The sequence below is a fragment of the Euleptes europaea genome, chromosome 6 (genome assembly GCF_029931775.1).
Source record: "Euleptes europaea isolate rEulEur1 chromosome 6, rEulEur1.hap1, whole genome shotgun sequence".
NCBI classification, from domain to species: Eukaryota; Metazoa; Chordata; class Lepidosauria; order Squamata; family Sphaerodactylidae; genus Euleptes; species Euleptes europaea.
The window spans coordinates 96,081,528-96,105,451 of record NC_079317.1 but is presented as its reverse complement, the minus strand read 5'-3'; the positions used below and the strand labels follow the sequence as shown (position 1 = coordinate 96,105,451).

The following is a 23,924-nucleotide window of genomic DNA, read 5'->3' as shown; positions in this document are numbered from 1 at the left end:
AAGAATTCCAACAGAATTGGGAAAGCTATTTTGATTATGTTAAACAAAAAAAGATAGATTGCTGTTTAGATTTTTTCTGGATTAGACTGACCGGTCTGGATTAGACCGACCGGTTGGTTGTCCGGTCGTTTCCTTGCAAGACGGCTGCCTGGAGCTGATGTGCAGGGGGGTCTGGTCTGAAGTGGCGCCTCTGAGTAGGGGAAGCCTCCTCTGTCGGGTGGGATTGCTGTCCATGTACATATGTCTTCGTTGGTTTTTCTGCTGGGTCTCCAGTGGGTTTTCATATTTGTTGCCTTCCTTTTTTTTTCTTTTCGTTCCCGGGTTTTTCGAATCTGGTGTAGGGTGGAACTCTAACGCGCCAGCACCGTGCATTTCCATTTTTCCATTTATTTAAATTAATAGCTCCTTTGACCAAAGATCTTGAGCTTAACCATAACAATAATACATAATACAACACCAAATAATCAATTTACAATACCCAACCTATGTGTGTTTGTAAAGTGCCCTCAAGTCGCAGCCGATTTATGGCGACCCCTTTTTGGGGTTTTCATGGCAAGAGACTAACGGGTGGTTTGCCAGTGCCTTCCTCTACACAGCAACCCTGGTATTCCTTGGTGGTCTCCCATCCAAATACTAACCAGGGCCGACCCTGCTTAGCTTCTGAGATCTGACGAGATCAGGCTAGCCTGGGCCATCCAGGTCTAGACTTAAGGTTAAAACACAGTAGAAAACAATTGCTAAACATAGCATCGCTAATACCATAACAATATATTCCCCCTGAACCAGCCTCATTGAACTGAAATCATTCAGATCACAAAATTTGTTTCAACATTCAACTTGCAGCTTACATGCTTATTTTGATGTTTGAGCGATGTCACGTCCGCCAAAACTCTTGCACCGTATATTTCCATATTGCATATTCCCCCCCATGCCCACGAGTGCACTGTTGTGTTGCCCTTCGTGGGACTTCTCACCAGCGGCCGGCTTCGCATTAGGGCTTCTTTTCCATGGGTTTGTACTCTCCTACCACTGCCAAAGTGGGAATGTGGTCGGGATTTATATGGGTGCCTGCTCGCTAGTCAAGCGTATGCATGCAAAACTGCTCCTGGATTCTGAAGTACGTATAAGTAACTCGCAAGCAGATGATGGAATGACACTTGCAGGTGCTTGGCGGTGAGCAAACAGATATGCCTCCTGTCTTGGAGTGCTTGCATGAAGGCCAAGCAGCTGTACAGTAGGGAGGGGGAAAGCAAGCTAGTACCTGTTAGCTTGCTTAGTTGGCCAAACCACTAAATGTGTCCAACCAGGTTTAAGTTAAAATGCCATTTTCTTGTGGTTTTCTGTTATCATCTAGTCTGCTTAAGTTGGAAGATTGTTCAGGTCCTTGTAGCAACCAAGTAAAGAGACCAGCCCAGATCTGGGTGGTAGGAAGACCAAAGGCAGAAATTTATACTGTATAGGTCTTTGTACCATTGCATTAATTTCTCGCGCGAGTATAGTGATGCTCCACGTCTTAAAGACTGTTTCCATATATGGACTGAGAAATGCCAGATGTTCAAGCTGGACTCAGAAAAGGTAGAAGCATTAGAGATCATATTGCTAATTCATGTTTCATAGATTACAGGAAAGCTTTTGACTGTGTGAATCATGGAAAGCTATGGTTGGTTTTAAAAGAAATGGACCACCTGATTGTTTTGCTGCACAACCGATACTCTGGACAGGAAGCTACAGTTAGGACAGAATATGGAGAAACAGAATGGTTTCCAGTTGGCAGAGGTGTCTGACGAGGATGTATTTTATCTCCCGATCTCTTCAATCTGTATGCTAAACATATAAGGAAAGCTGGATTAGATTTAGATGAAGGCGGAGTGAAAATTGGTGGAAGGAACATTAACAATTTGTGATGTGCAGATGACATCACATTACTGGCAGAAAATAAGAGACTTGGAACAACTACTGCTGAAGCAGAAAGTGCCAAAGCAGGATTACAGCTGAACATCAAGTAGACAAAAGTAATGACTATGAGGGAATTACACAACTTTAAGGTTGACAATGAAAATACTGAAATTGCTAACGATTTTCTGTTCCTTGGCTCCATCATCAACCAAAAGGGAGACTGCAACCAAGAAATCAGAAGGAGATTGAGACTGGGAAGGGCAGCCATGAAGGAGCTAGAAAAGATGTTTAAGTGTAAGGATGTGTCACGGGCGACCAAGATCAAGTTAATTCATGCCATAGTATTCCCCCTTACTTTGTAGAGTATGAAAGTTGGACAATGAAGAAAGCTGACATGAAGAAAGTAGATTCCTTTGAAATTTGGGGTTGGATGAGAGTTTTACAGATACTGTGGACTGCCCCCCCCCAAAAAAAAAATCAGTTGGTTCTAGATCAAATCAAGCCTAAATTGTCCCTAGAAGCTAAAATGACTCAACTGAGGCAATCATACTTTGGTCACATTATGAGAATCTGGGTCTCCATTATCTGAATTTTATCCATATAGAACTTCAGTAGACCAAATGAAACATCAAATAAAAATGTATAAATGCACAGAATGTCTACAGAATTTTCCCCATATCCAAACAGTTTTCAAGTCACATTTAATGCAGACTTTCCAAAAACGAAGCCAACGGGGAAACCTACATCTTTGAGGGAACTTGCATTTTGGTAACCAGGTCCAGTAAACTTCTTAATGTGAGGTAAACAGCTTCAGGAAAGGAAGCAAAAATCTTTCCTCCTCATTTATTTACTTTAGTTGGGCTCAGTTACGAAGTATTCAACCTTGTGAGAGAAAGGTAGTAACTGCTGGGTTGCAGTGAAGAGTCACTTTCTCCATATGAGCTGAAACATTCCATGGCTAGCACACTGTTAGTTACCTTGTTTTCGGTTAATACAGTGTGTTGTTTTGCCTTCACCTGTGTTTTATCTCCCTGGTTGACTATATAGATATGGAGAACTAAATTTACCCTCTAAATACATCCAGTGTTATAACAGCATCTGGATAACAGAGCTTTTGGGTGCGTACGCTTTATATGCTACCATTACTTCATCGTAAACTCTTGCCACCCATTCTCAAGAATGTTGGCCATTGGTGATTCATAGATAGACTAGTGTGAGGGAGGGGCTATTTTAGAAAGGTTCCAGGCAACTACAGAGGATTCAGAGGTGTTTCAGTACAGCATAATCCTAAACATAAAAAAGCCTGGAGTTCAGAGTACAGTTGTTTAGAGTTTCATTCTACTCTGCCTCTGTGTAAACACCACATCCCCAATACAGTGTCTCTGTCCTCTGAAAGATTGGGTTTTTTCTTGAAGCACACATAAATTACTTGGTATACCAAGATAAAGGATTAAGTAGTTTTCCAGGTATTTCTCTGAAATGCAAGCAGAGTTCTTAAAAAAAAAAGTGTAAATTTCCTCCCTTTTTTATCTTCATAACAACCCTATGAGGAGGTTTGACTGAAAGATACTGACTGGCTGAAACTAACTCAGTGAGTTTCATGGCTGAGTGGGAATTTCAGCCCAGCTCTCCTTGGTTCAAGACTAAGGCTCTTACCTGTTGCATTGCAATGATATCACTTCCTTTTCCTTGCTGCGTTTGCAAGTTCCCAAAAAGATTATACACCTGTTGCTTAGAACTGCCTTTATCTTGGACAGTTAGTTGGAGCAGTAATAAAAAAAGGCTTGCTTAATTGCTTTTTAAGAGTTATGATTGGCCTGGCCTTGCTAAATCAGATGATTTCATATGTACCTGCTGATTGGCTATTTGCACTTACGTTGCTAATCTCTTATTTAGTGGTAACCAAGCAGATATCTAGAAATAACCATATGATTGTGATGAATCAGAAAAAGATATGATTTCTATAAATAAGCATTCTTGTGACAAGCAAATCAGATTTCTCTGGCTGGAAGTCTCAGAAGAAGAGGTGAGATTTCTTAGTGAGATTTTGGATAACTTTAGCTTTTTTGATAGTTTCTAAAAGCAGTGAGACAAAAGCTGAACCTGATTTGTTTTAAGACTATGTTAGCTACAATATGATTAAGCAATGCTAGGAATGCTGATAATTTTAGCATTCATTTCAAGCAATACTTATGGGGTTAATTTTTTTTTGCCCTTTTTTCTGTCTTGCTCAATAAAAAGTATCTTTTCTTTGCTTGATAAAAGTTTATGCAGGTGTCTTGTCTTGTTTGCTGGCTAATAGTTCAAATGAAAAGAAGTCATCCCCTCATTTTGCATTATCAAGAGTTGGAGGTCAAAAAGTTTCTCTGACATGATAAACCCTGGATATCTCTTTGGTTAATCAGTGTTTTCACAGGCAAAGACTTGAAACTGTCTAGTCCAGAGTCTCTATTAGAGTGCGGGAGGTCATCTGTCCGCTACAGATCAACTACATGATACTGACTCTCCCTTGAAGTGTGATAACGAATTTTACTTTCTTTAAAACGAGACACATGGGGCTGATGTAATTAGTGAGCTAAATAGGCAGTAAACATGTAGAAATAAAAGTTCTTCAAGTTTTTTTGACTTGACCATTTTATATATCACATAATAAAAACATTTCAGTATGATTAAAAATGTACAGGACATGAAACATGGGGCTGCATGAATGCCCCAGAAATGAGGAAAATATTTCTGTTAATGTAGCAGTTTGCTCATTTGATGTTCAACATTATTTCGAATGACAAAGCTAAGTTTTTAATATTAATAATAAATCTTTAAATTAAATAAAATGCCATCAGTCCTTATCCAAAGATCTTGTTGAAAACAGAACTGAAGAGCCCATATGGTTTGATGATAATTATAGGAGAACTGAACTAGTTTCACGCAAGTGAATGGCCTCCTTCTATCTTTTGTCATGCACAAACAAGAACTTACTGTCCACCTCCTTTCAGTGCAGTTTGAAATGTGTATCCTATTCAAAGCAATGCAGTGCAATCAAATGGCTTGCTCATCTAGTTGCAGAAGAAGAGATGGTTTTTATATGTCAACTTTCTCTATCACTTAAGGCAGAATCAAGCCGGCTTACAATCACCTTCCCTTCCCCTCCCCACAACAGACACCATGTGAGGTAGGTGAGGCTGAGAGAGCGTGACTTGCCCAAGGTCACCCAGCTGGCTTCGTGTGTAGGAGCGGGGAAACCAATCCAGTTCACCAGATGAGCCTCCGCCACTCATGTGGAGGAGTGGGGAATCAAACCCGGTTCTCCGAATCAGACTCCACCGCTCCAAACCACCGCTCTTAACCACTTCACCACGCTGGCTCTCCACAGCAAATGTGAATTCATCGAATTTGTGATAGCAGCTGCCAAACCAGCAAGTAGTGCACATACTATTTGCAATCCTCGATCTCCTTAGCTGGCTAAGGAGAATGTTCTATAGGCAAATGTGTGTTCTTTTGTGCTTAGTGCAAGGTTTATTCTAAAACCAATGGACCTTAGGAACCAGATCCCAATGTAGCACCTTGTGTTTTCTCTGCAATATCTTGGATGTTTAATCTTGTGGGCAGTATTAAGCAAAGCTCTAGATCTCTTTCCCTTCTTCCAGTCAGAAATGACAGAATACTAGGTCAGGCCAAGGGATTAATAAAAAGTACTTTGGCAAGTCTTTATATTAATATGCAGCAGTACAAAGTGAAAAAAGTGAGGAACTGCCTGGTGTATCACGGCTGTGAACAAAACTCACAATTGTGTTAATACGTGGTTACGTTAGTTCTAAAATACAAATCTAAAATGTGCAGTTACGTGAGGCTTTGTTACCGATTTACTTGATATTTACGCTTCCATTTCATAGCTAATTAGGCAACTAATTGGAACTTCATTCCTGTGTTCACAGAATATTCTCATACCCTGGTTTCTGGAAGGGGGGTGGGAGCGGACCTGTAAAATCCTTGACAAAATGTGTGTCCTTTTAAGTGTGGGTGTATATGAATAACGAACTTTGTGGCCTTTATTTCATAATTGGGTCATGCATTTGAATGTGTTGCGGCTTTAGTGTGGTTGGCATTAATTATGAATTTTGATCAAGCCATGTTACTGATCAGTTGCCAGGTTTAGCTACAATGTTCTAGCACATAATTAGTTTTTTAACTAAACTAATGTGCTCCAAGCCACATGGACTTTTTCTGAAAAAACTTTTTAGATTCGAGCTTTTTAGAACATTGGTGAAAGAACTTTTCAGGGTTGGCTGACATAGTTTTCCTCTTCTATAGAGACTACTCTGATTTTAGTTGTATATGTTCACCTAATTTTAATGTTATGTAGCTTTAAAGCTGAAATTTTAAAAACTTGAATGTTTAGGCATTTGTTGAGTATTTTGGAAGGAAGCTAATGCTTAACTGTTATGCTATCAGCTCATTTGCATAACGTTATAGGCATTTGACATTTTGGGGGGGGGTTGCAGTTTGGGAGACAAGAAATTTCATGCTAAACACATCTAAAGACATTGCAATCATAGTCTTTAAAAAGGCATGGACTTAAATTCCATTATTCCATTGCACTTTGTGCATTGTATTGAGGATATTCTCTTCACACTTGGTTCTATTTAAGCAAAATCAACAACAAGGAAGTAACCTAACTTGTAACAGCCTGTAAATCCAAAACGGGTTTAGGAATATTGTTTTTTTTTAAAGTGTAGATATATAATACATCCACTTCTCTCTAACCTAGCATTTCAGTAGCAAGGGCTGGATCCTAACTGCTACCAGTGAAAGGCATGAATCTTTGCTGTGTTGCCCCCCCCATCAGTCCGTTTCCACCCCCAGAACTCATGTGGATTAATAGCCATGCAAGGGGGGGGGATTTCTTTATCTTCTCTCCATGTTGATGGAGTAGGCAGGAAGGGTGATTTTATTACCCCCTTTTCCTCCCTACCCCTGTTATCTAGGTTCCAGGGTTGGAAGGGGCTTTTGGAGGGTTGCAGGGGAATGTGCTAAAGATTTGCTTTGCTACCCCTTTTGGCCTTTTGGCTAAGATCAAGTGTAGTTACAATCAAATCCTAAGTATTCAGTATTTTCAAATTAGTGTCAAAATATTTTTCCAGTCCCAATATAGTTTGTGTAATGTCTTGAACCTTTATTGCTAAATTCTAAACCTTAAGATATTAACTGTTCGTATGACATCTGTACCATGCACATGCCAACATGAAAAAGAGGATTTTCTATCTGGCTATAAGCCAGTCTTGTAATCTTAACTGTTGCCATTGGCTTCCATGTGATCCGATGAATCCCTACACTAGCCTAACAGTTCTCTGTTTTTATTGTATTGTTTCTGGTTTTTCACCTATACATTCTTGGTTTCTACTTTCATACTTCTCTTAAAAGTCCTCAGCAGTTGTTTTTCATGTTACAGCTAGAGGATTTTACTTTTGTGTTCTGTGCAAATATTTATTTTCAACTTGCTTCTTGCAGGGAGCCAATTCCAGATGCCCCGCAATGGATGATGACAGTCAGGATGAACTCATAAATAAGAATGCTGCGGTAGGCAAAGTCAAAAGAACAAATGCACTGCTTTTCAGTGATGCAGGTAAGCAAAACTGGGTGGAGCATATTCTTCAAGATGCCTCTGCTTCCTCTTTTTAAAGAAACTGATATGTACAGTGAGAAATCTGCCTGGGGTTTTATATCTGGTCATTTATCAGTAGCTTCAAGCCTCCAAGTGTTGATTTCATCCCATTCTTAATCCCTCTAATGCTTGGACCTGTGTGAGATTAGCAGCCTTACACTAAACAATATTGGAAATATCTACAGAAAGTACCTCCCCAGTCTTGCTTTACCTCCCTAGCATCACCATATACAGAGGCCTTTGTATCTGTATCCTTTAAAAACGATGGTGGTGGTATGCTGGTGGTGCTGACTCCCATTTGGAAAAAAATAGCACATTATTAATACTGTTGCATAATGGAGAGGTTTTTATCACTTAGATAGAAATGGAGCAATATCTATTTGCATTCTTCCTACTTTTTCTTCCTAGGAAATCCCAACTGTACAATATGAATTACTAATTGAATTTGTCACTGGCTTGTTTTGGTTATGCTATTCATAGAGGAGGGGCAAAGGAGTCCTTGATTATTCCTCCTTGATAACTTCTCCTTTAACTACTGAAGTTTCACTTATCACTGCCCATGTATTTCCAGGCTAACCTGCAGCCATAAGAAGTAGAAACCTCTCCCTTCCTTCTCCTCTGAGAACCAGCATTATGTAGTGATTAGTGTTGGACTAGGATCTGGGAGACCCAGGTTCAAATCCCCACTTTTCCATGGAAGCTTGCTGGGTGATCTTGAGCAAGTAACACACTCATCTTACAGTGTTGTTGAGAGGATAAAATGAAGGAGAGGAGCACTTTGGGTCCTCAGTGGAGAGAAAGGCATAAATTAAGTAAACAAACAGTTCTTGGCTTCTCTTTTTCTTTGCACCATGTAGTGGGTGGTTGTGAGCATTCACATCTGTTTCTTCCCTGTCCTTTTGCTCTCGTTGTTCAAAAGAAAGCAGTGATGGAAATAGTGGAGACTCGGATGATACAGGCAGCGAGGAAGAAGGTGATACTGATGAAGATGCAGGTGAAGAGGATGAAGAAGGTGAAGATGAAGATTTAGAAGGTGAGTGTAGTAGGCATTACAAATGTTCATTGAATCTGAAAGTTAGTACTTAATAAAGTTGATTTCAAAACCTTTTAAAATGAAAGAGTGAGCTCTTTAATTATCCATGCAACAAATCAGAGGGTGGAGAACCGCTGCTAACTTCAGTGGCATAACACTTTCCTAGTGCTATATCATACGAGAAGGTTGCAATTCTGCTTGTAATGTGAATTGGTACAGTTTGTATCAAACAAGGTTTGGTACTTTGCATGGGTTCATTAGGATTTCACTGTAATGTTGAGCTACGGCTCTCTTGCTAATAGGTCTCTGGAACTGTGCCATAGAAGTTCCAGAGGATGTGCTCTCAAGATTGCATTCTTCTGCATCTCTTGTATTGAAAGTGATTGTTTGTGTGTTGATCGTGCTCCAGGAATTTATTCAGCGTTTCCCTCTTTTCAGAACTGTATAGCACACTAATATTCCAATCCAAAATGTGTCAAGTGGAAATAATCTCTAGGATATTTTTTAATTGTTTCAAGATTCTGACGAAGATGAGGAGGAGGAAGAGGAGGAGGAGGAGGAAATGGAAATTTCTGCTGAACAACCAACCCATTTGGTGAAAGAAAAACCACAGTTTAATCAAGGTGGTGGTTCTTCTTCTGATGAAGATGCTGAAAACTGCCCAATATGTCTCAATACGTTCAGGGATCAGGCAGTTGGGACACCTGAGAACTGTGCCCATTACTTCTGCTTGGATTGCATCGTAGAGTGGTCTAAAGTAAGAACTTGTATCTTGATAAAATAATGACTTTGCATATACTGTTTTAGTATCTTGCTGGTTCGGTCTTATAGCATTGCTGTCCTGGTTACTTAGCACATGCATCTCTGCTAGCTTACATAGGTGACATTGGATTGGAGTATATAGTCATTTCAGCTGCAGACTCCATCATAAGAGGCATGTGGAGCAGAAGGTGGAGTCAAGGGCTTGCTGTTTCTCAGTTCTTTAATAAGTCTTTGCCCTTTCCTTAAGCTGCCATAACGGTGGTCTGACAGACTTTGTGTGGGGCAAAGAATTGTGAGCCCAGGTTGTGTGGGTATACATCTCGAAGTTTTAAAATTATTTAACTGGCAGTTTGAAGATTCAGTTATTCAACTGCATAGGATCTCTAGTGTTTTGAATGGAAATTTGCGATTCCAAATTATGTTAAATGTTTACCATTGTAAACTAACACAGCGTTAAGAACGACATGACTGTAATCTCCTGTGACACGTTTAGGTTACTGTTTGAGCTCCGCTGCAAAGGTTTCATTCACTTTTGAAAGTAGCCACCTGGCCGTCATCTCAACTGATCTTAAAGTTGCTCGTGCTTGCTGCCCATCTTTTTCAGAATGCTGGTACACGAGTTGCTTTTGTTTCGGACACTTCCCCATGTGGCTTTTTAGATGGCCTTAAAATGGCAAAACTGTTCCTCTGGCAGATGCCCATGCATAGAGAGCCAGCGTGGTGTAGTGGTTAAGAGCGGTGGTTTGGAGCGGTGGAGTCTGATCTGGAGAACCAGGTTTGATTCCCCACTCCTTCACATGAGCGGCGGAGGCTAATCTGGTGAACTGGATTTGTTTCCCTGCTCCTACACACGAAGCCAGCTGGGTGACCTTGGGCAAGTCACGCTTTCTCAGCCTCACCCACCTCACAGGGTGTCTGTTGTGGGGAGGGGAAGGGAAGGCGAATGTAAGCCGGTTTGATTCTCCCTTAAGTGGTAGAGAAAGTCGGCATATAAAAACCAACTCCTTCTTCTTCTTCATATTGGCTGGCCTTGGCAGACAGCCATGGACCCTTCCTCTTGGGAGAAAGATGGAGAGACCTGCCATGCTGGACTTCAGACATTCTGGGAATCAGTGAGGTCTTGCTTCCTTCCCCGTGGCTCTAAAGCCTAGCATGAGGTCAGAGGGGAGCCTCCACCAGGCTCTCGCTTTGTCCTAGCCAGGTTAAGACGTGTGCTGGCTGTTGGGGGAGCACGGTTGTGGGCTCCTGCGCACCGACGAATTCTGTGGTTGTTGTTTTTCCTAATTGTGATGCGGAGCCAGCCAACACATAAACGTTAAGAATATTTAACTTGCTAATTTTAATGTTGAAATCCTTTAAAACTGTTGGCAGTGTTGATGCTTCAACTTCTTTTATTCCTTTCTGCAGAATGCCAACTCTTGTCCAGTGGATCGAATCCTCTTTAAATCTATCTGCGTTCGAGTGCGTTTTGGGGGAGAAGTCCTGAAAAAAGTAGGCTTTCTGTTGATTTTAAGACAATTAAAATCCATTACACAACTTTATGCCTTTTTCCTAACTTTGGTTCATAATTGATTCGGCATGTTTGCGTAACTTAAACTTTTCTTATACAGCATTCCTCTGGAGGAAAAATGCCATTTCGAAGGATATGAATTGATGAAGTTTGGCATAATTTTTTTCTAGGTGCCATATTGACCAATTACACCAAGATTTCAGTCCTATTCACAATTGGGAGCAAGCCCCATTTGACAGGTTCCAGTTGACCCTGTCTTAAAACATTATTTTATGCGTAAAATTCTGATAAATTGATGCATGTTTTTCTAATTTCACTGCCTCTACTGCAGTTCATTTGTTGAGTTCATTGTTGGGCTGTTAATTAGAAACAGGGTCAGGTATTTGTATCCTATAGAGAATGTACAGAGCAGAGTTGGTACCGATGTCAAAACGTTTCTCAGCTACACTACACAACTTAACATAAGAAAACAATAATGGTTTGCCTCTATGTGCCGCTGAATGAGTCCGATAGGGTGGGAATCCTTATGGTGTTGATGACATCTTTTTCCTTAAATGTTATGCCCTTGGTCAGTGGTCGGCAAACTCACCAGTCAACAGAGCCAAACATCAACAGCACAACGATTGAGATTTCCCTTGAGAGCCACCTAGGCTCCTCCCCCTTTCCCCTCAATGTGAGGCTATAAAAATCCCTTCCCCCGCACCTCTTCCTCTCCTTGCAAGGAGAGTTGTCTCAGAGTGCGGGGGCCTCATCGTTATCCTCCCCTGGCTCTTCCGCCTGCACTCAGCCCGTCTTGCGTGGGGTGGGTCTTTCCTTCAGGCGTCTCCTCTCCGCTCCGGTTCCCCCCACCGTCCTGCCAACTGTTTCCCGGTGGGAGCTGGGACTGGAGCCGCGCCGACCCCTCTGCCTCCCCGTCGCCTCCCTCAGCCATCGTGCTCCCCCTCTGCCTGCCAGCTGACGGGCGGGCTGTTCGGCCTCTCCCCGGGGACCCGGCTGGCGGGCCAGCCTGGGGGCTGGGGGCCGTCGCGGCCACTGCAGCGCCCCATCGGCCGGGCGTGGTCTGCCCTGACCGGTTCTCCCGCTCGCCAGCTGACGAGCGGGCCGGTCGGCGGTTGTGGGGACCTCGAGCCCGCCCCCCCAGGCGCTGGGAGGCGGCTCTAGCCGGCTGCCCCTTGCCGCCTCTCCAGGCTTCTCTCCAGGTGAGTGGGGGTCCGAGGGCTCTTCCCCCCTCCCCTGTGGGTTGGTGCTGGGACCGGGGTTGGGCTTGACGGCCTGGGAGTGGGCGGGCTGTGACCGCGCACACGCGGGGGAGCAGAGCCCTGAGCGGGAGAGGCGGCGCCTGCGCAGAGGCGTCTTGGAGGAGGAGGAGGGAGGGGCGGCTGCCTGCCGGTTGTCATAGCAACAGGAGAAGCGCCGGCAGGAACCGCGGCTGCCCGGGCCCCGGGGGAGATTAAGCAGCAGGCACGGCGCCCCAGGGCAGAGCCGCACCCAAGGGGCCACAGAGCCGCATGCGGCTCGCGAGCCGCGGTTTGCCGACCACCATCCTTGGTGAAAGGATGCAAAATAAAATGTTTGTTCTTGGCTTTGATTGATCAGGTGGTCACTACAGTGGCAATTGTGTTATAATTAACGTGACATGGCAGCTCCCTCCGTCCACACCTAAAAAAGGATATTGCAGAGCTTGAGAAGGTGCTGAAAAGAGAAACCAAAATGATTAGGGGACTAGAGCAACTGTCCTATGGGGAGTGGTTAAGACGCTTAGGGCTGTTTAGCTTGGAAAGAAGGCGGCTAAGGGGAGACATGATAGAGGTCTATAAAATTATGCATGGTTTGGAGAGAGTGGACAGGGAGAAGTTTTTCTCCCTCTCCCATAATACTAGAACGTGGGGTCATCTGCTAAAGCTGGAGGGTGAGAGATTCAAAACAGATAAAAGGAAGTATTTGTTCACACAACACATAGTTAAATTGTGGAACTCCCTGCCCCAGGATGTGGTGATGGCTGCCAGCTTGGAGGGCTTTAAGAGGGGAGTGGACATATTCATGGAGGAAAGGGGTATTCATGGCTATTAGTTAGAATGGATACTAGTCATGCTTCATACTTATTCTCTCCAGGATCAGATGAGCATGCCTATTATATGAGGTGCTGTGGAACACAGGCAGGATGGTGCTGCTGCAGTCGTCTTGTTTGGGGGCTTCCTAGAGGCACCTGGTTAGCCACTGTGTGAGCAGACTGCTGTACTTGATGGGCCTTGGTCTGATCCAGCAGGGCTTTTCTTATGTTCTTAAAATGTGCATCTTTGTTCAGATTCCTGTTGAGAATACAAAATCTCAGAAGGAGGAGGTGGAAGATGATCCTACCTTTTGTGAGGTGTGTGGGAGGAGTGACAGAGAAGACCGCCTGTTGCTATGTGATCGATGTGATGCAGGGTAAGAAACTTTTGCCTCTTAAAATCCTCCTCAGTGAGTACAGTTTCCTCATTTTCTATACTAGATTTGTTTCTGTATATTACTTATAATCTTACAGAATAGATAGGGTTGCCAACCTCCAGGTATTAACTGGAGATCAGCTATTACAACTGTTCTCCAGCCAATAGAGATCAGTTCACCTGGAGCAAATGGTTGCTTTGGCAAGAGGATTCTATGGCATTGAAGTCCCTCCCCTCCCCAAACCCTGCTCCCCTCAGGCTCTGCCCCAAAAACCTCCCGCCGGTTGCGAAGAGGGACCTGGCAACCCTAAGAACAGAGCCTTATATTAAGGGTCTGTACATCTTCCTAATTTACTATACGTTTGTCCTATTGAAACTATTCTTTGGCAGTGTGTTTGGGTGCCCTGAAGATAGGCTGGTGGGACTGCATCCTGGTTGCATTCCCTTTGGAGCACGGAGCTGTGATGGAGCAGAATGTAATGTGTCAGGAATCTTCTTTGCTGCTGCCTCCCCCCACCCTTGTTGGCTGACTCCTGAACAGCAGAACAGAAGAGTCCTTGTCAGATATAAAGCACTTTGACAAGGAATTTTTTACGCCTGTCATCCTTGCTGGATATTGATGGCAGGAGAGGGGAAGATTAACTGCTTGGTGTATGAGGAAGCTCTTTGTAGATAAAAGACTTAGCACACCCTGGTTCTGAGGTGAGAATCAGGTAACTAAGAGTGCATTGCGGTTCAGCATTCTTGTGTAGTGTCAGGAAAGCTTGCTTACATTTGCAGCTACCAGAAAGAATAATATACATTATTAAAATACTTATGTCCGGCACTCTTCAGTCAGGGCAGGATCTTGAGCTGGCTTGCAAAGCACACAATATTGTATGGTATGCAAGGCAAATGTAAGTAAATATTAAAAGTCAGCTGATAGAGAGAGAAAATGCAAACTCAGAATGCCTGGGTAAATAAGTCTTCATTTGGGGGCTAAAAACTTTAAAAACAGGCAAAGTTTTTTTCCCCTCAAGTATTTTAAGATGGGCGTCACCTCTGTTTAGGATATAACCCATTAATCTGCACAGAGGCATTTTACTGCATTGCAAAGAGGTATTTTGAGCAGCAATTGGTTTGTTGGTGAACTGAGCATCTCTTGTTGTTAACCAGTATAGAAAACTCCTAGTGGCTTGGGAAGCCAACCAGTATATCCTGTGCAAGATACCAAATCGGAAACGTTTAGCCATTCTAGTACATTGTTCCCACTGAGTAAAATGTTCCCACTGAGTCCTAGTAAAATGTTGCCCCTGTATATTGTATGAACGCTTGCAATTTCTGTGTAATAATCTTTGTGGTACTGGTTAAAGCAGTGATTGGATGAGAAATTCATTTGGTGTCTGCTTGGAGCAATTATGGAGACTTTTGAGAACTGAATTGGTGTTTGTGCTCTGAGGAATAATCTGAACATGCTAATCAGTGAAGTGGCTTGGGCCTTTTTGCAGTTGTGATGAAAGTACTGACTACCTGCAAACAGAAGGATGGCCTTGCATATTCGAGTAGGAGAATGGCCTTCTCTTTGTAAGGCATGTTGTGTGGTATTTTCTTTTTTAGCTACCATATGGAATGCCTTAATCCACCTCTGAGTGAGGTACCTGTGGATGAATGGTTCTGTCCACCATGTGCACCAGCTAATATGGCATCTGCTGATACTGGTAACTACCTTCTCTATAGCCTGTTTTTGTTTGAATTGCTCAAAGGTAATGGTCAAAGAACAGGCCTTTCCTACAGTTTACACAACAGTTTTTCCACTTCAGATAAAGTCGGTGTACTGCCGTCCAGTGTACAAATCTGATTAATCAGAATAAACTGCACGAGAGTACAAAAAAATACTTTCAGTGGAATCCAGTGCAGAGTTGATCCAGTCTAAACCCATTAAAACGGCTTAGCCCAGAGTAATTCTCTTTAGGATTGCACTGTTAGTCTCCGTTTAAACAGTGATTTTTTTTAAATCAAGGTATTGGTTTAGGAAGAGGACACTTTGAGATTTCCATGGGGGATTAGAAGCCAAGGGGATAAGAAAAAAAAAGAAAAAGAAGCCAAGGGGATTTAAATAATTTTCTCAGAACTGTATCCATCATGGGCTGTTTTGGAAACTTTTAGTCTGGTGCCCCTCTTTAAATGAAACACACCTCGGTCTATTCATGTTAATATAGATCCTGTTCCTCCTGCAGTTAGAATTATGGCACAGCAATCAATTTGACCCGTTTACACATGCTAAATTAACATGAGCCAATGCAGATCTAAAAATTGGGAAGAAATTTTTTTATGGAAGGCTTGGACAGATAGGGGGATTTTTACTTGGGACCAATTAATAGACTATGATGACAGGTTTTCGTCATTTTCTCAGCTGAGGTCTTAATATGACTTGTCAACAGCTGTTGAATGGTAACATTTACACAACTGCGACATCTGTTGGTATCTAAACATGGCCCTGCAGCTCTAAGTGTTTTAGAGTCTCCCTTACTTCTGAAAATTCTCATTGAATTAATGCAGAAAACAAAAACTACAGTAATGTTTATACATGTTTGATTTGATAAATAAATATGATCTGCTGTGCTTCAGGAATGAATGGTATAAGGAGCTAGATCGCCCTGTTTTTCCAAAGCATTGGATATGGCCTTAAATTTTATACTTGTTGTTTCTGTGGATCTCAAACTGCAATTCACTCAGCAACAAATTATGTTTAGGATATTGGACACTACAGCGCCTTTTCAGTAAAATGTTTAATTGCTGGCATTGTAACTTGCCAGACGTGTCTTAAACATATGCTTTGAATGTGTCCAATTTAGTCTTTTTGGGAGGAAGTGATTACTCCTCTCAGTTTTGTCTTAGAATATTCATTGATCTTTGAGAATGCTTATGTACTTTTAAGCTATTTGCCTGTCTCCTGGAGGCTAACTGATGGTCAGTGAAAATGGACACTCATTGCCCACACTGTTGCTAGAAGACTTACATTACAACACTGGAGAGGTAGATGCCCACTGCAATAATCCAACCGATTGAGGGCCTTATCAACACTTGAATGTATGGCATATAGACACCTACATATGGATTCCTTTGAAATGTGGTGTTGAAGGAGAGTGTTACAGATACTGTGGACTGCCAAAAAAACAGTGGGTTATAGATCAAATCAAGCCTGAACTTACCCTAGAAGCTAAAATGACTAAACTGAGGCTATCATATTTTGGTCACATTAGGAGAGGACAAGAGTCACTAGAAAAGACAGTCATGCTAGGAAAAGCTGAGGGCAGCAGGAGAAGACCCAATAAGAGATGGATGGACTCAATAAAGGAAGCCACAGCCCTCAATTTTCAAGATCTGAGCCAAGGCTGTCAAAGACAGGATATTTTGGAGGACATTGATTCATAGGGTCGCCTATGAATCATAGGGTCGCCATGAGTCAGAAGCGACTCAATGGCACTTTACACACACACACACACATGGACATATTTTTAGTGACTTGGAAACCTCTTATAGAGGCTTATGTGTAGGCTTGTTGTATTTTCTGTTTCTTTTCTGTTTGAGATTTGTAATTGTTAAAAAATAAAAAGTTAAAAACAAAACTTGCAAATTTTGTACTGGAGGTTTTGCAGAATACTTGGCATTAGCTCTCTAGAAAGGTGTTCAGGCGCTGGCTTGTATCAGTTTACAACTGACACAAAGACCTTGTTCTAAGAAACAGATCGTGTGAGTGAAGAGGAAGTCGCTTCTCTCGTAGCTGACGTTATCCCCACCACCAGTAGACTGCGTCCAAATGTTCGAACACGAGCGATAGCTAGGACTCGCCAGAGTGAGCGTGTGCGAGCAACAGTGAACAGAAACAGGATAACAACTGCACAGCGAATTCAGGTATTGTATGATTTGAGGGGGTGAAATACATTTCACGCTGTCGATCCCAGTGAGTGAACACTTCCTTGTGTGTTTTGATTATAACTTTTTGACTACATGGGAAAAGTTTATGCTGTAACACATGTCTATAGAAGAAGAAGAGTTGGTTTTTATATGCCAACTTTCTCTACCACTCAAGGAAGAATCAGACTGGCTTACAATCGCCTTCCCTTCCCCTCATCACAACAGAGTCCCTGTGAGGTAGGTAGAGCTGAGAGAACTCTAAGAGAACTGTGAATAGCCCAAGATTTTCCAGCTGGCTTTAAGTATAGGAGTGGGGAAACCAACTCAGTTATCCAGATTATCCAGTTATCCTAACCACCACTGTTAACCACTATACCATGCTGGCTCCCAGCGTGGAGCCAGCTTGCAAATATTTTAGCTAACCTCAGCTTGCAAGATACAGTGGGTATCTTGCAAGCTGAGGTTAGCTAAAATGTCTTGGTAGTCCTTGGTTTACATTGGAAACGGCAGCGAAAAGGTGTACACAGCAAGGATTGCCTGCTATTTTGAATGACTTTTAATGAATAAATGCTGAAGTCTAAGACAGGTATTCCTGAAATAATGGCATTTTCACAAAATTCGCAGTACATATAGAAGCTTTATGGATATTTTTTAATTAATTATTGGCTTGTGATAATGGCTGAGCTGTTCTGATTCACCAGTTATGTAATCTATCAAATGTTTAAGTGATAACTCTCAAAATTGATACTTTAGAAGAAGAAGAGTTGGTTTTTATATGCCGCCTTTCTCTGCCACTTAAGGTAGAATCAAACCGGCTTACAATCACCTTCCCTTCCCCTCCCCACAACAGACACCCTGTGAGGAAGGTGGGGCTGAGAGAGTGTGACTAGCCCAAGGTCACCCAGCTGGCTTCATGTGTAGGAGTGGGGAAACGAATGCAGTTCACCAGATTAGCCTCCACCGCTCATGTGGGGGAGTGGAGAATCAACCCCAGTTCTCCAGATCAGAGTCTACCGCTCCAAACCACCGCTCTTATCCACTACACCATGCTGGGAGGTGCCTTCCTAGGCGGTGAGTGGGAGGGCCTTGAATAGCATAGGGGCCCTGCTTATAGTGAAGAGGAAAGGTGGAGTGAGTCTGAGTTGGCCTCTGGTTATAATGCTTTAAAGCAACTTACAGCATATTTTATTATGGGTGACCTCCACAAATAACTGAATATCCATCTGGCTTTCAGCACGTGCCGAGGTACCTCATGTCCTCCTTTCTTGACGAAGCAATCGAGGCAGTGGCAGCAGGGCTGAGCACAGTGGCATACCAGAGACCGTTGACTCCCCGGGTTACCACCAGGAAGAAACGAAAAGGTGAGGAGCTCAGAATGGTAACGTTTTGGTGCAAGAAATAATCATCTGCTGAAGAAACGGAGCATTTGCCATGTGGGCATGAGCTGAAATTAATGTTCTCATGAGAGCTGTAGCTGAATCAGTTAAAGGGTGGATTCAGACGATAGCTACACCGTCTTAATGCCTCCTTCTGTTTTGGTAAGGATTAGCCATATGAGCATGTCATATGCACATAGTGAGTTGGGCTTTCCTGTTTTGTTTTTTGCCATCAAGTCACAGCAGACTTATGGCAGCCCCATAGGGCAGGGGTCGGCAAACTCATAGTCAAAAGAGCCAAATATCAACAGTACAACGATTGAGATTTCTTTTGAGAGACAAATTTCTTAAACTTAAACTATATAGGTAGGTACACTGTTTATTAACTTAATAAACTTTAATTAAAGTTTTAAGTCTTAATTAAACTATAGGTACACTGAATAAAACTTGATATCATACTTAATAGTGATCTTATTTATTGATAAAAAATTGTAAGTCCCTGCCATTTCCACCTCCCCATCCGGAGTCCTCATCTGGAGGCCTGGTCTACCGCCATAAAAGCCTATTGGTGGACCTGGCCTCTGGCTGAGTCCCATTGGGAGGCCAGGTCTACCCACTGGCTTTCTTGGCAGTAGACCTGGCCTCCGGAGGCCCATAGAAGCCAATGGGTAGACCTGGCCTCTGAAGGGGGACTTTTTCCCCTCCTCGGAGTCCAGGTCTACCGCCAAGAAAGCCAGTGGGTAGACATGGCCTCCCAGTGGGACTCAGCCGGAGGCCAGGTCTACCAAAGGAAGCCCGCCCCGCCCAACAGCTGATAGGCGGGGGTGCAGGAACCGCCGAGCCGCCCGCCCAGCAATCGCGCGGCTAGATGGGAGGGGAGGCTTTAGCCTCCCAACCATTGAGGGCAAGGGCAAGGGGGACCCGGCTATTCTCCATGGTGGCGGGGGGGAGAGACAGTGCGCCCGCTTGCCCGCTCTCTCTCTCTCGCAGGCATGCCGGCTCCACAGCCCGGCTGCCAGCGCGAGCGGGCGCAAGAGCAGGGGCTCCGAACCAAGTTCGGAGAGCCGCACTCAACAGGCCAAAGAGCCGCATGCGGCTCTGGAGCCAGTTTTGAGACCCCTGCTATAGGGTTTTCAAGGCAAGAGATGTTCAGAGATGGTTTGCCACAGGGATGGGGACATTTTTTGTGGCCCTCGGGAGCTCCGGGGCCCCCCATGGAGGCGCGGCACAGGGCGGCCCTCCCTGAGGGTATTCCTGGGGCCACAGCTTGCAGGGGCGCTGTGGCGCCCTTTGGACCTCCTCTCGCTGACTGACGGCTGTTGGTCGGCAAGAGGAGGGGGAGGGACGCTTCCCCCCAAGGCTGCCCCCTATAGCCGCGGCGTGCAGGAACGCCGGGGTACGCTGTAAGCCCCTCTTGCTGCCTGTCGGCTGTTGAGCAGCGAGAGGGGGGGGAAAGAGGCCCGCGGCTCCTGGCGGCAGAGCATGCGCGCGGGAGCTGATCGGGCTTTGGGGGGCCTTTTGTGGACTCGGGGTGGGAAGGTATGGAGCCTGGGGCCAGGTCGCGTGTGAGTGTGTGGGGGAAGGCTTTTCTCCCTCTTTTTCTGTCTCTTTCTTTGTCTGTCTCCCTCCGTCCATTTCTTTCTCCCTCTCTCCCTTTTCCTCTTTCTCTGTTTTCCTTCCTTCCTCCCTTGCTGATCTACTGCGGGCTGTGCCCCCCTGGCACCTCGTTTGCTTGGGCCCACCGCTGGCTGCCCTCCCGCCTGGGGGGGGAGCGGGGGCGCCCTCCAGGCCTTCTCTGCGTGGCCTCCCCTGGGGTTGCCAACCTCCAGATGGTGGCCGGAGACCTGGCAACCCTAGCCTCTCCCCCCCCACGGGAGATCTACACCTGGTATGGCCCCCGAATGATGTTATAAATGTGCAAATGGCCCTTGGCAGGAAAAAGGTTCCCCACCCCTGGTTTGCCACATTGCCTGCTTTTTCATAGCAGCTCTGGTATTCCTTGCTGGTCTCCTATCCAAATACTAACCAGGGCTGATCCTCCTTTCTCTTCCGAGATCTGACAAGATTGAGTTATCCTGGGCTATCCAGGGTCAGATATCCCGTACTTTGCAAAATTTGTGAAATCTAGCTTGAGCTACGTTTTGATGCTCTCATGCCACATGTCTGTATCATGTTCAAAGCATTTAAGTTATTTTTAAAAAAGGAATGGCTCTTTGGTCTTAACATTAGAATTGCCACCTGAATCCACCCCAAACTTGTGGGACTTCAGGGAATAGAAGTTCCAGCAAAAGGAAAAATTTTTTTGCAGCAACTTCTATTTGAATGATCATTAGGTGGGGGTACCCTTTTACGTACTATATTGGTGTTTCGTGTATGGGTTAAAGTGGGGATGGGGTTCAGACATCCATGTCTAAAGGTAAAGGTCCCCTGTGCAAGCACCGGGTCATTCCTGACCCATGGGGTGACGCCACATGCCAATGTTTCCTAGGCAGACTTTGTTTATGGGGTGGTTTGCCAGTGCCTTCCCCAGTCATCTTCCCTTTATCCCCAGCAAGCTGGGTACTCATTTTACCGACCTTGGAAGGATGGAACGCTGAGTTGACCTTGAGCCGGCTACCTGAAACCGACTTCCATTGGGATCGAACTCCAGTCGTGAGCAGAGCTTGGACTGCAGTACTGCAGCTTACCACTCTGTGCCACAGGGCCTCGACATCTGTTGGCTTTCAAATCCAAGAACTCTTTGTTATGTCACCTTCAGGGAGAAGAAAGAGAGCTGCAGGCAAAAAGACTCATACAAAATCATCTGGCAAAAAGAGCGCAGGAACGTGGATTAAGAGACGCCGACGTCGAGCAAAGAAGAGAAAGGGGAAAAAAATAAAAGTATATTCTCAAATTGTTTTTGCTGATTGCACAAATATCTAGTCAATGCTTTCTTGTAATACAGTACTTTTGTGTGACAGTGTTTGATGAGGTTTGAAGATGCGACCCCCCCCTTTTTTTTTTTTGCTGTCAAGTCATAGCTGACTTATGGCGACCAGGTAGGGTTTTCAAGGCAAGAGATTTTCAGAGGTGGTTTGCCATTGCCTGCCTCTGCGCCATGCCCCTTGGAGGTCTCCCATACAAATATCAGCCAGGGTCAGGGTCGCCATCCCTTATGTTTGTATCATTAATGTGCCATTTTCTAGTTTCAGAGGGCTTGATTGGAATCCTGTTCCTGGCTTGCGGTTAACTTGCATTTTTTCTGCTCAGATAAAAACTGATGTGACTGTCCGCTCCCGAATTGCCAAAACTCTTGGTCTTGGCAAGCCCGTACGTGGCATGTCCATCCCTTCTGTGTACAAACCAGTGGATCCCTCACTTGGCCTTATGAGAGCAGATATTGGAGCAGCATCTCTCTCTGTTTTTGGAGACCCTTTTGAGCTGGACCCGTACAACAGGTAAGAAAACGACAAGTAGCAAGAAAATAATTACATTTACTCTTTGGGGACATCAGTAATGAAACATTTTAAGAACTGTTGGCGCAGTTTTCTCTCGCCCCGGGGTTACATATTTCTAATTTACCCGCTCTGAGTCCTAATGGTGGGGTGGGTTAAGACAGTAGATTCATACCTAGATGTTTGAAGAATAAAATATTTCTGGTAATAAAACCTTGTTTAAAGAGAGGCTGCTGTAATCCAGTTCTTAACACTGAAATTTGAGTATAGTTCTTGTCTTGGTTGTGCTGTACTTTACAGACCTAAAGGTATTGTGGTTTCACAATTATCATTTTATTGAGGAGCTTTATGCTGATGCTTGCTGTCTCACAGATGCTTTAGGGTAGTGGAAATCCTCCTCTAACCAGTTGTTAACCAAAGTATATCCAGCAGCATAAGTTTTGAATTCCCTTTGCTCAAAATTACAAAAACCAAATTGGATCAGTCAGTTTGTATACTGAATTTGCTGTACATACCGTTCCAGTTTCAAAGAACATTCTGTTACTTTGAAAGACTGGTTTTTTTCCAGATTGAATATTTATTAATTAAATTATGTATACCTTCTTAAGGCAGCTTACAGTAATAATTGAAACATTACAAATTAAAACCAAATAGGATTTTAAAAAACCAGATGCGTTCTGTTTATATGCCATCAAAAGCTTAAGCAGATAGGTAATTCTTGCAGATCTCCGTCTAGGGAGCTCCCCTCACTTCTTCAGAAAGCCTTTTCCACAGAGTGGGAGCCGTGATGGAAATGGACCAGACTTCGGTTGATGCCGGGTGGGCCATTCTGAGTGGGGAAACAGCCAGCAGGCGGCTGCCTAAAGACCGTAGTTGGTGCACTAGAACATATGGAAGGAGACCGTCCATTCCAGGTATACGCAAAGCTGAGATGAAACTGAAGTTGATCTTCCAAACTTCTTTCCTGTTAGTAACGAAGAGCTTCCTGTAAACTCGGCCTCACCTGTGAGCACGAAAAGGAGAGTCCTCTCTCAGTCGGCACTTCGATCACATCGCCCTGTTGCTAGGCCAGTTGCTGTGGGGCTTCCCGGGTAAGGCCGTTCAGGTGATGCTTGTTCTGCAGTCTGCTTCTTCGCACAGCATGGTGGAGACTCAGCCTTTTCATGGACTTGTGTTTTGTGCCATAGGCGAAAGAGTTGGATACACAGTTCAAGAGGTGGTTCAAATATTGACTTAGCTATGGATGGCCTTGGGCAACCTTCTGTCTTTAACCTCAGTTCCTATCTGCAAAACTGGTAGCAGTAGTGATTTAATTCTGCAAAATAGTGCTTTTCTCTCTTCGCCTTAATAATAAACAATAGTTTAACCTTGCTAAGGTGAACTCTCACTTGCACAAGTATAGATGTTTGGGCCTTATTGGTTGTTTTACTTAAAAGGGTATAAAAATTAAAGTACCGTATTTTTCCGTGTATAAAACGCCCCCATGAATAAGACGACCCCTATTTTTTTTGACCCAAAATTAAGAAATCAGGGGTCGTCTTATACATGGGGGCATATGGAAAAATACGGGTGGGGAAGAGAGCGGGGACCACGGGAAGGCCGGTTGCCGGCCAGCCAGGATGACCAGGCTGTTCCCCTCCCATCAGCTGACGGGCGGGGAACAGAGCAGACCTTCCGTGTATACGACGACCCCCAATTTTTTTCTAAATATTTTTAGAAAAAAAGGTCGTCTTATACACGGAAAAGTAATGTAGTTGTGCAGTATGCAGAAAGGTGAAATCTGGTACAAGTGACACTCAGGGTACTCTGTTTACTTAAAGTCTTCAGCTGGCCTCTAGGAGTAACAAAAACTGGGAGATCCTCTTTGAACTCTTTTAGGGAGTTTTCTAGTGGCAGCCAGTAATGATACTTATCTTTAATAGTAGTAAGTA

General features: G+C 43.9%; 1 protein-coding gene across 1 annotated transcript in view; it reads left to right on the top strand.

Annotated features, from left to right (window-relative positions):
* Positions 1-23,924, top strand: part of PHRF1 (PHD and ring finger domains 1) — a 37,513-nt gene that overhangs the window by 760 nt on the left and 12,829 nt on the right. The window contains exons 2-12 of the mRNA XM_056850887.1: positions 7,402-7,516; positions 8,475-8,588; positions 9,107-9,345; positions 10,758-10,841; positions 13,166-13,287; positions 14,883-14,983; positions 17,014-17,180; positions 18,418-18,544; positions 21,318-21,439; positions 21,809-21,996; positions 22,965-23,084. Of these exons, the coding sequence (XP_056706865.1) occupies positions 7,426-7,516; positions 8,475-8,588; positions 9,107-9,345; positions 10,758-10,841; positions 13,166-13,287; positions 14,883-14,983; positions 17,014-17,180; positions 18,418-18,544; positions 21,318-21,439; positions 21,809-21,996; positions 22,965-23,084 (1,475 nt within the window). The 5' untranslated portion in view covers positions 7,402-7,425. The remainder of the gene's footprint in view (positions 1-7,401; positions 7,517-8,474; positions 8,589-9,106; positions 9,346-10,757; positions 10,842-13,165; positions 13,288-14,882; positions 14,984-17,013; positions 17,181-18,417; positions 18,545-21,317; positions 21,440-21,808; positions 21,997-22,964; positions 23,085-23,924) is intronic.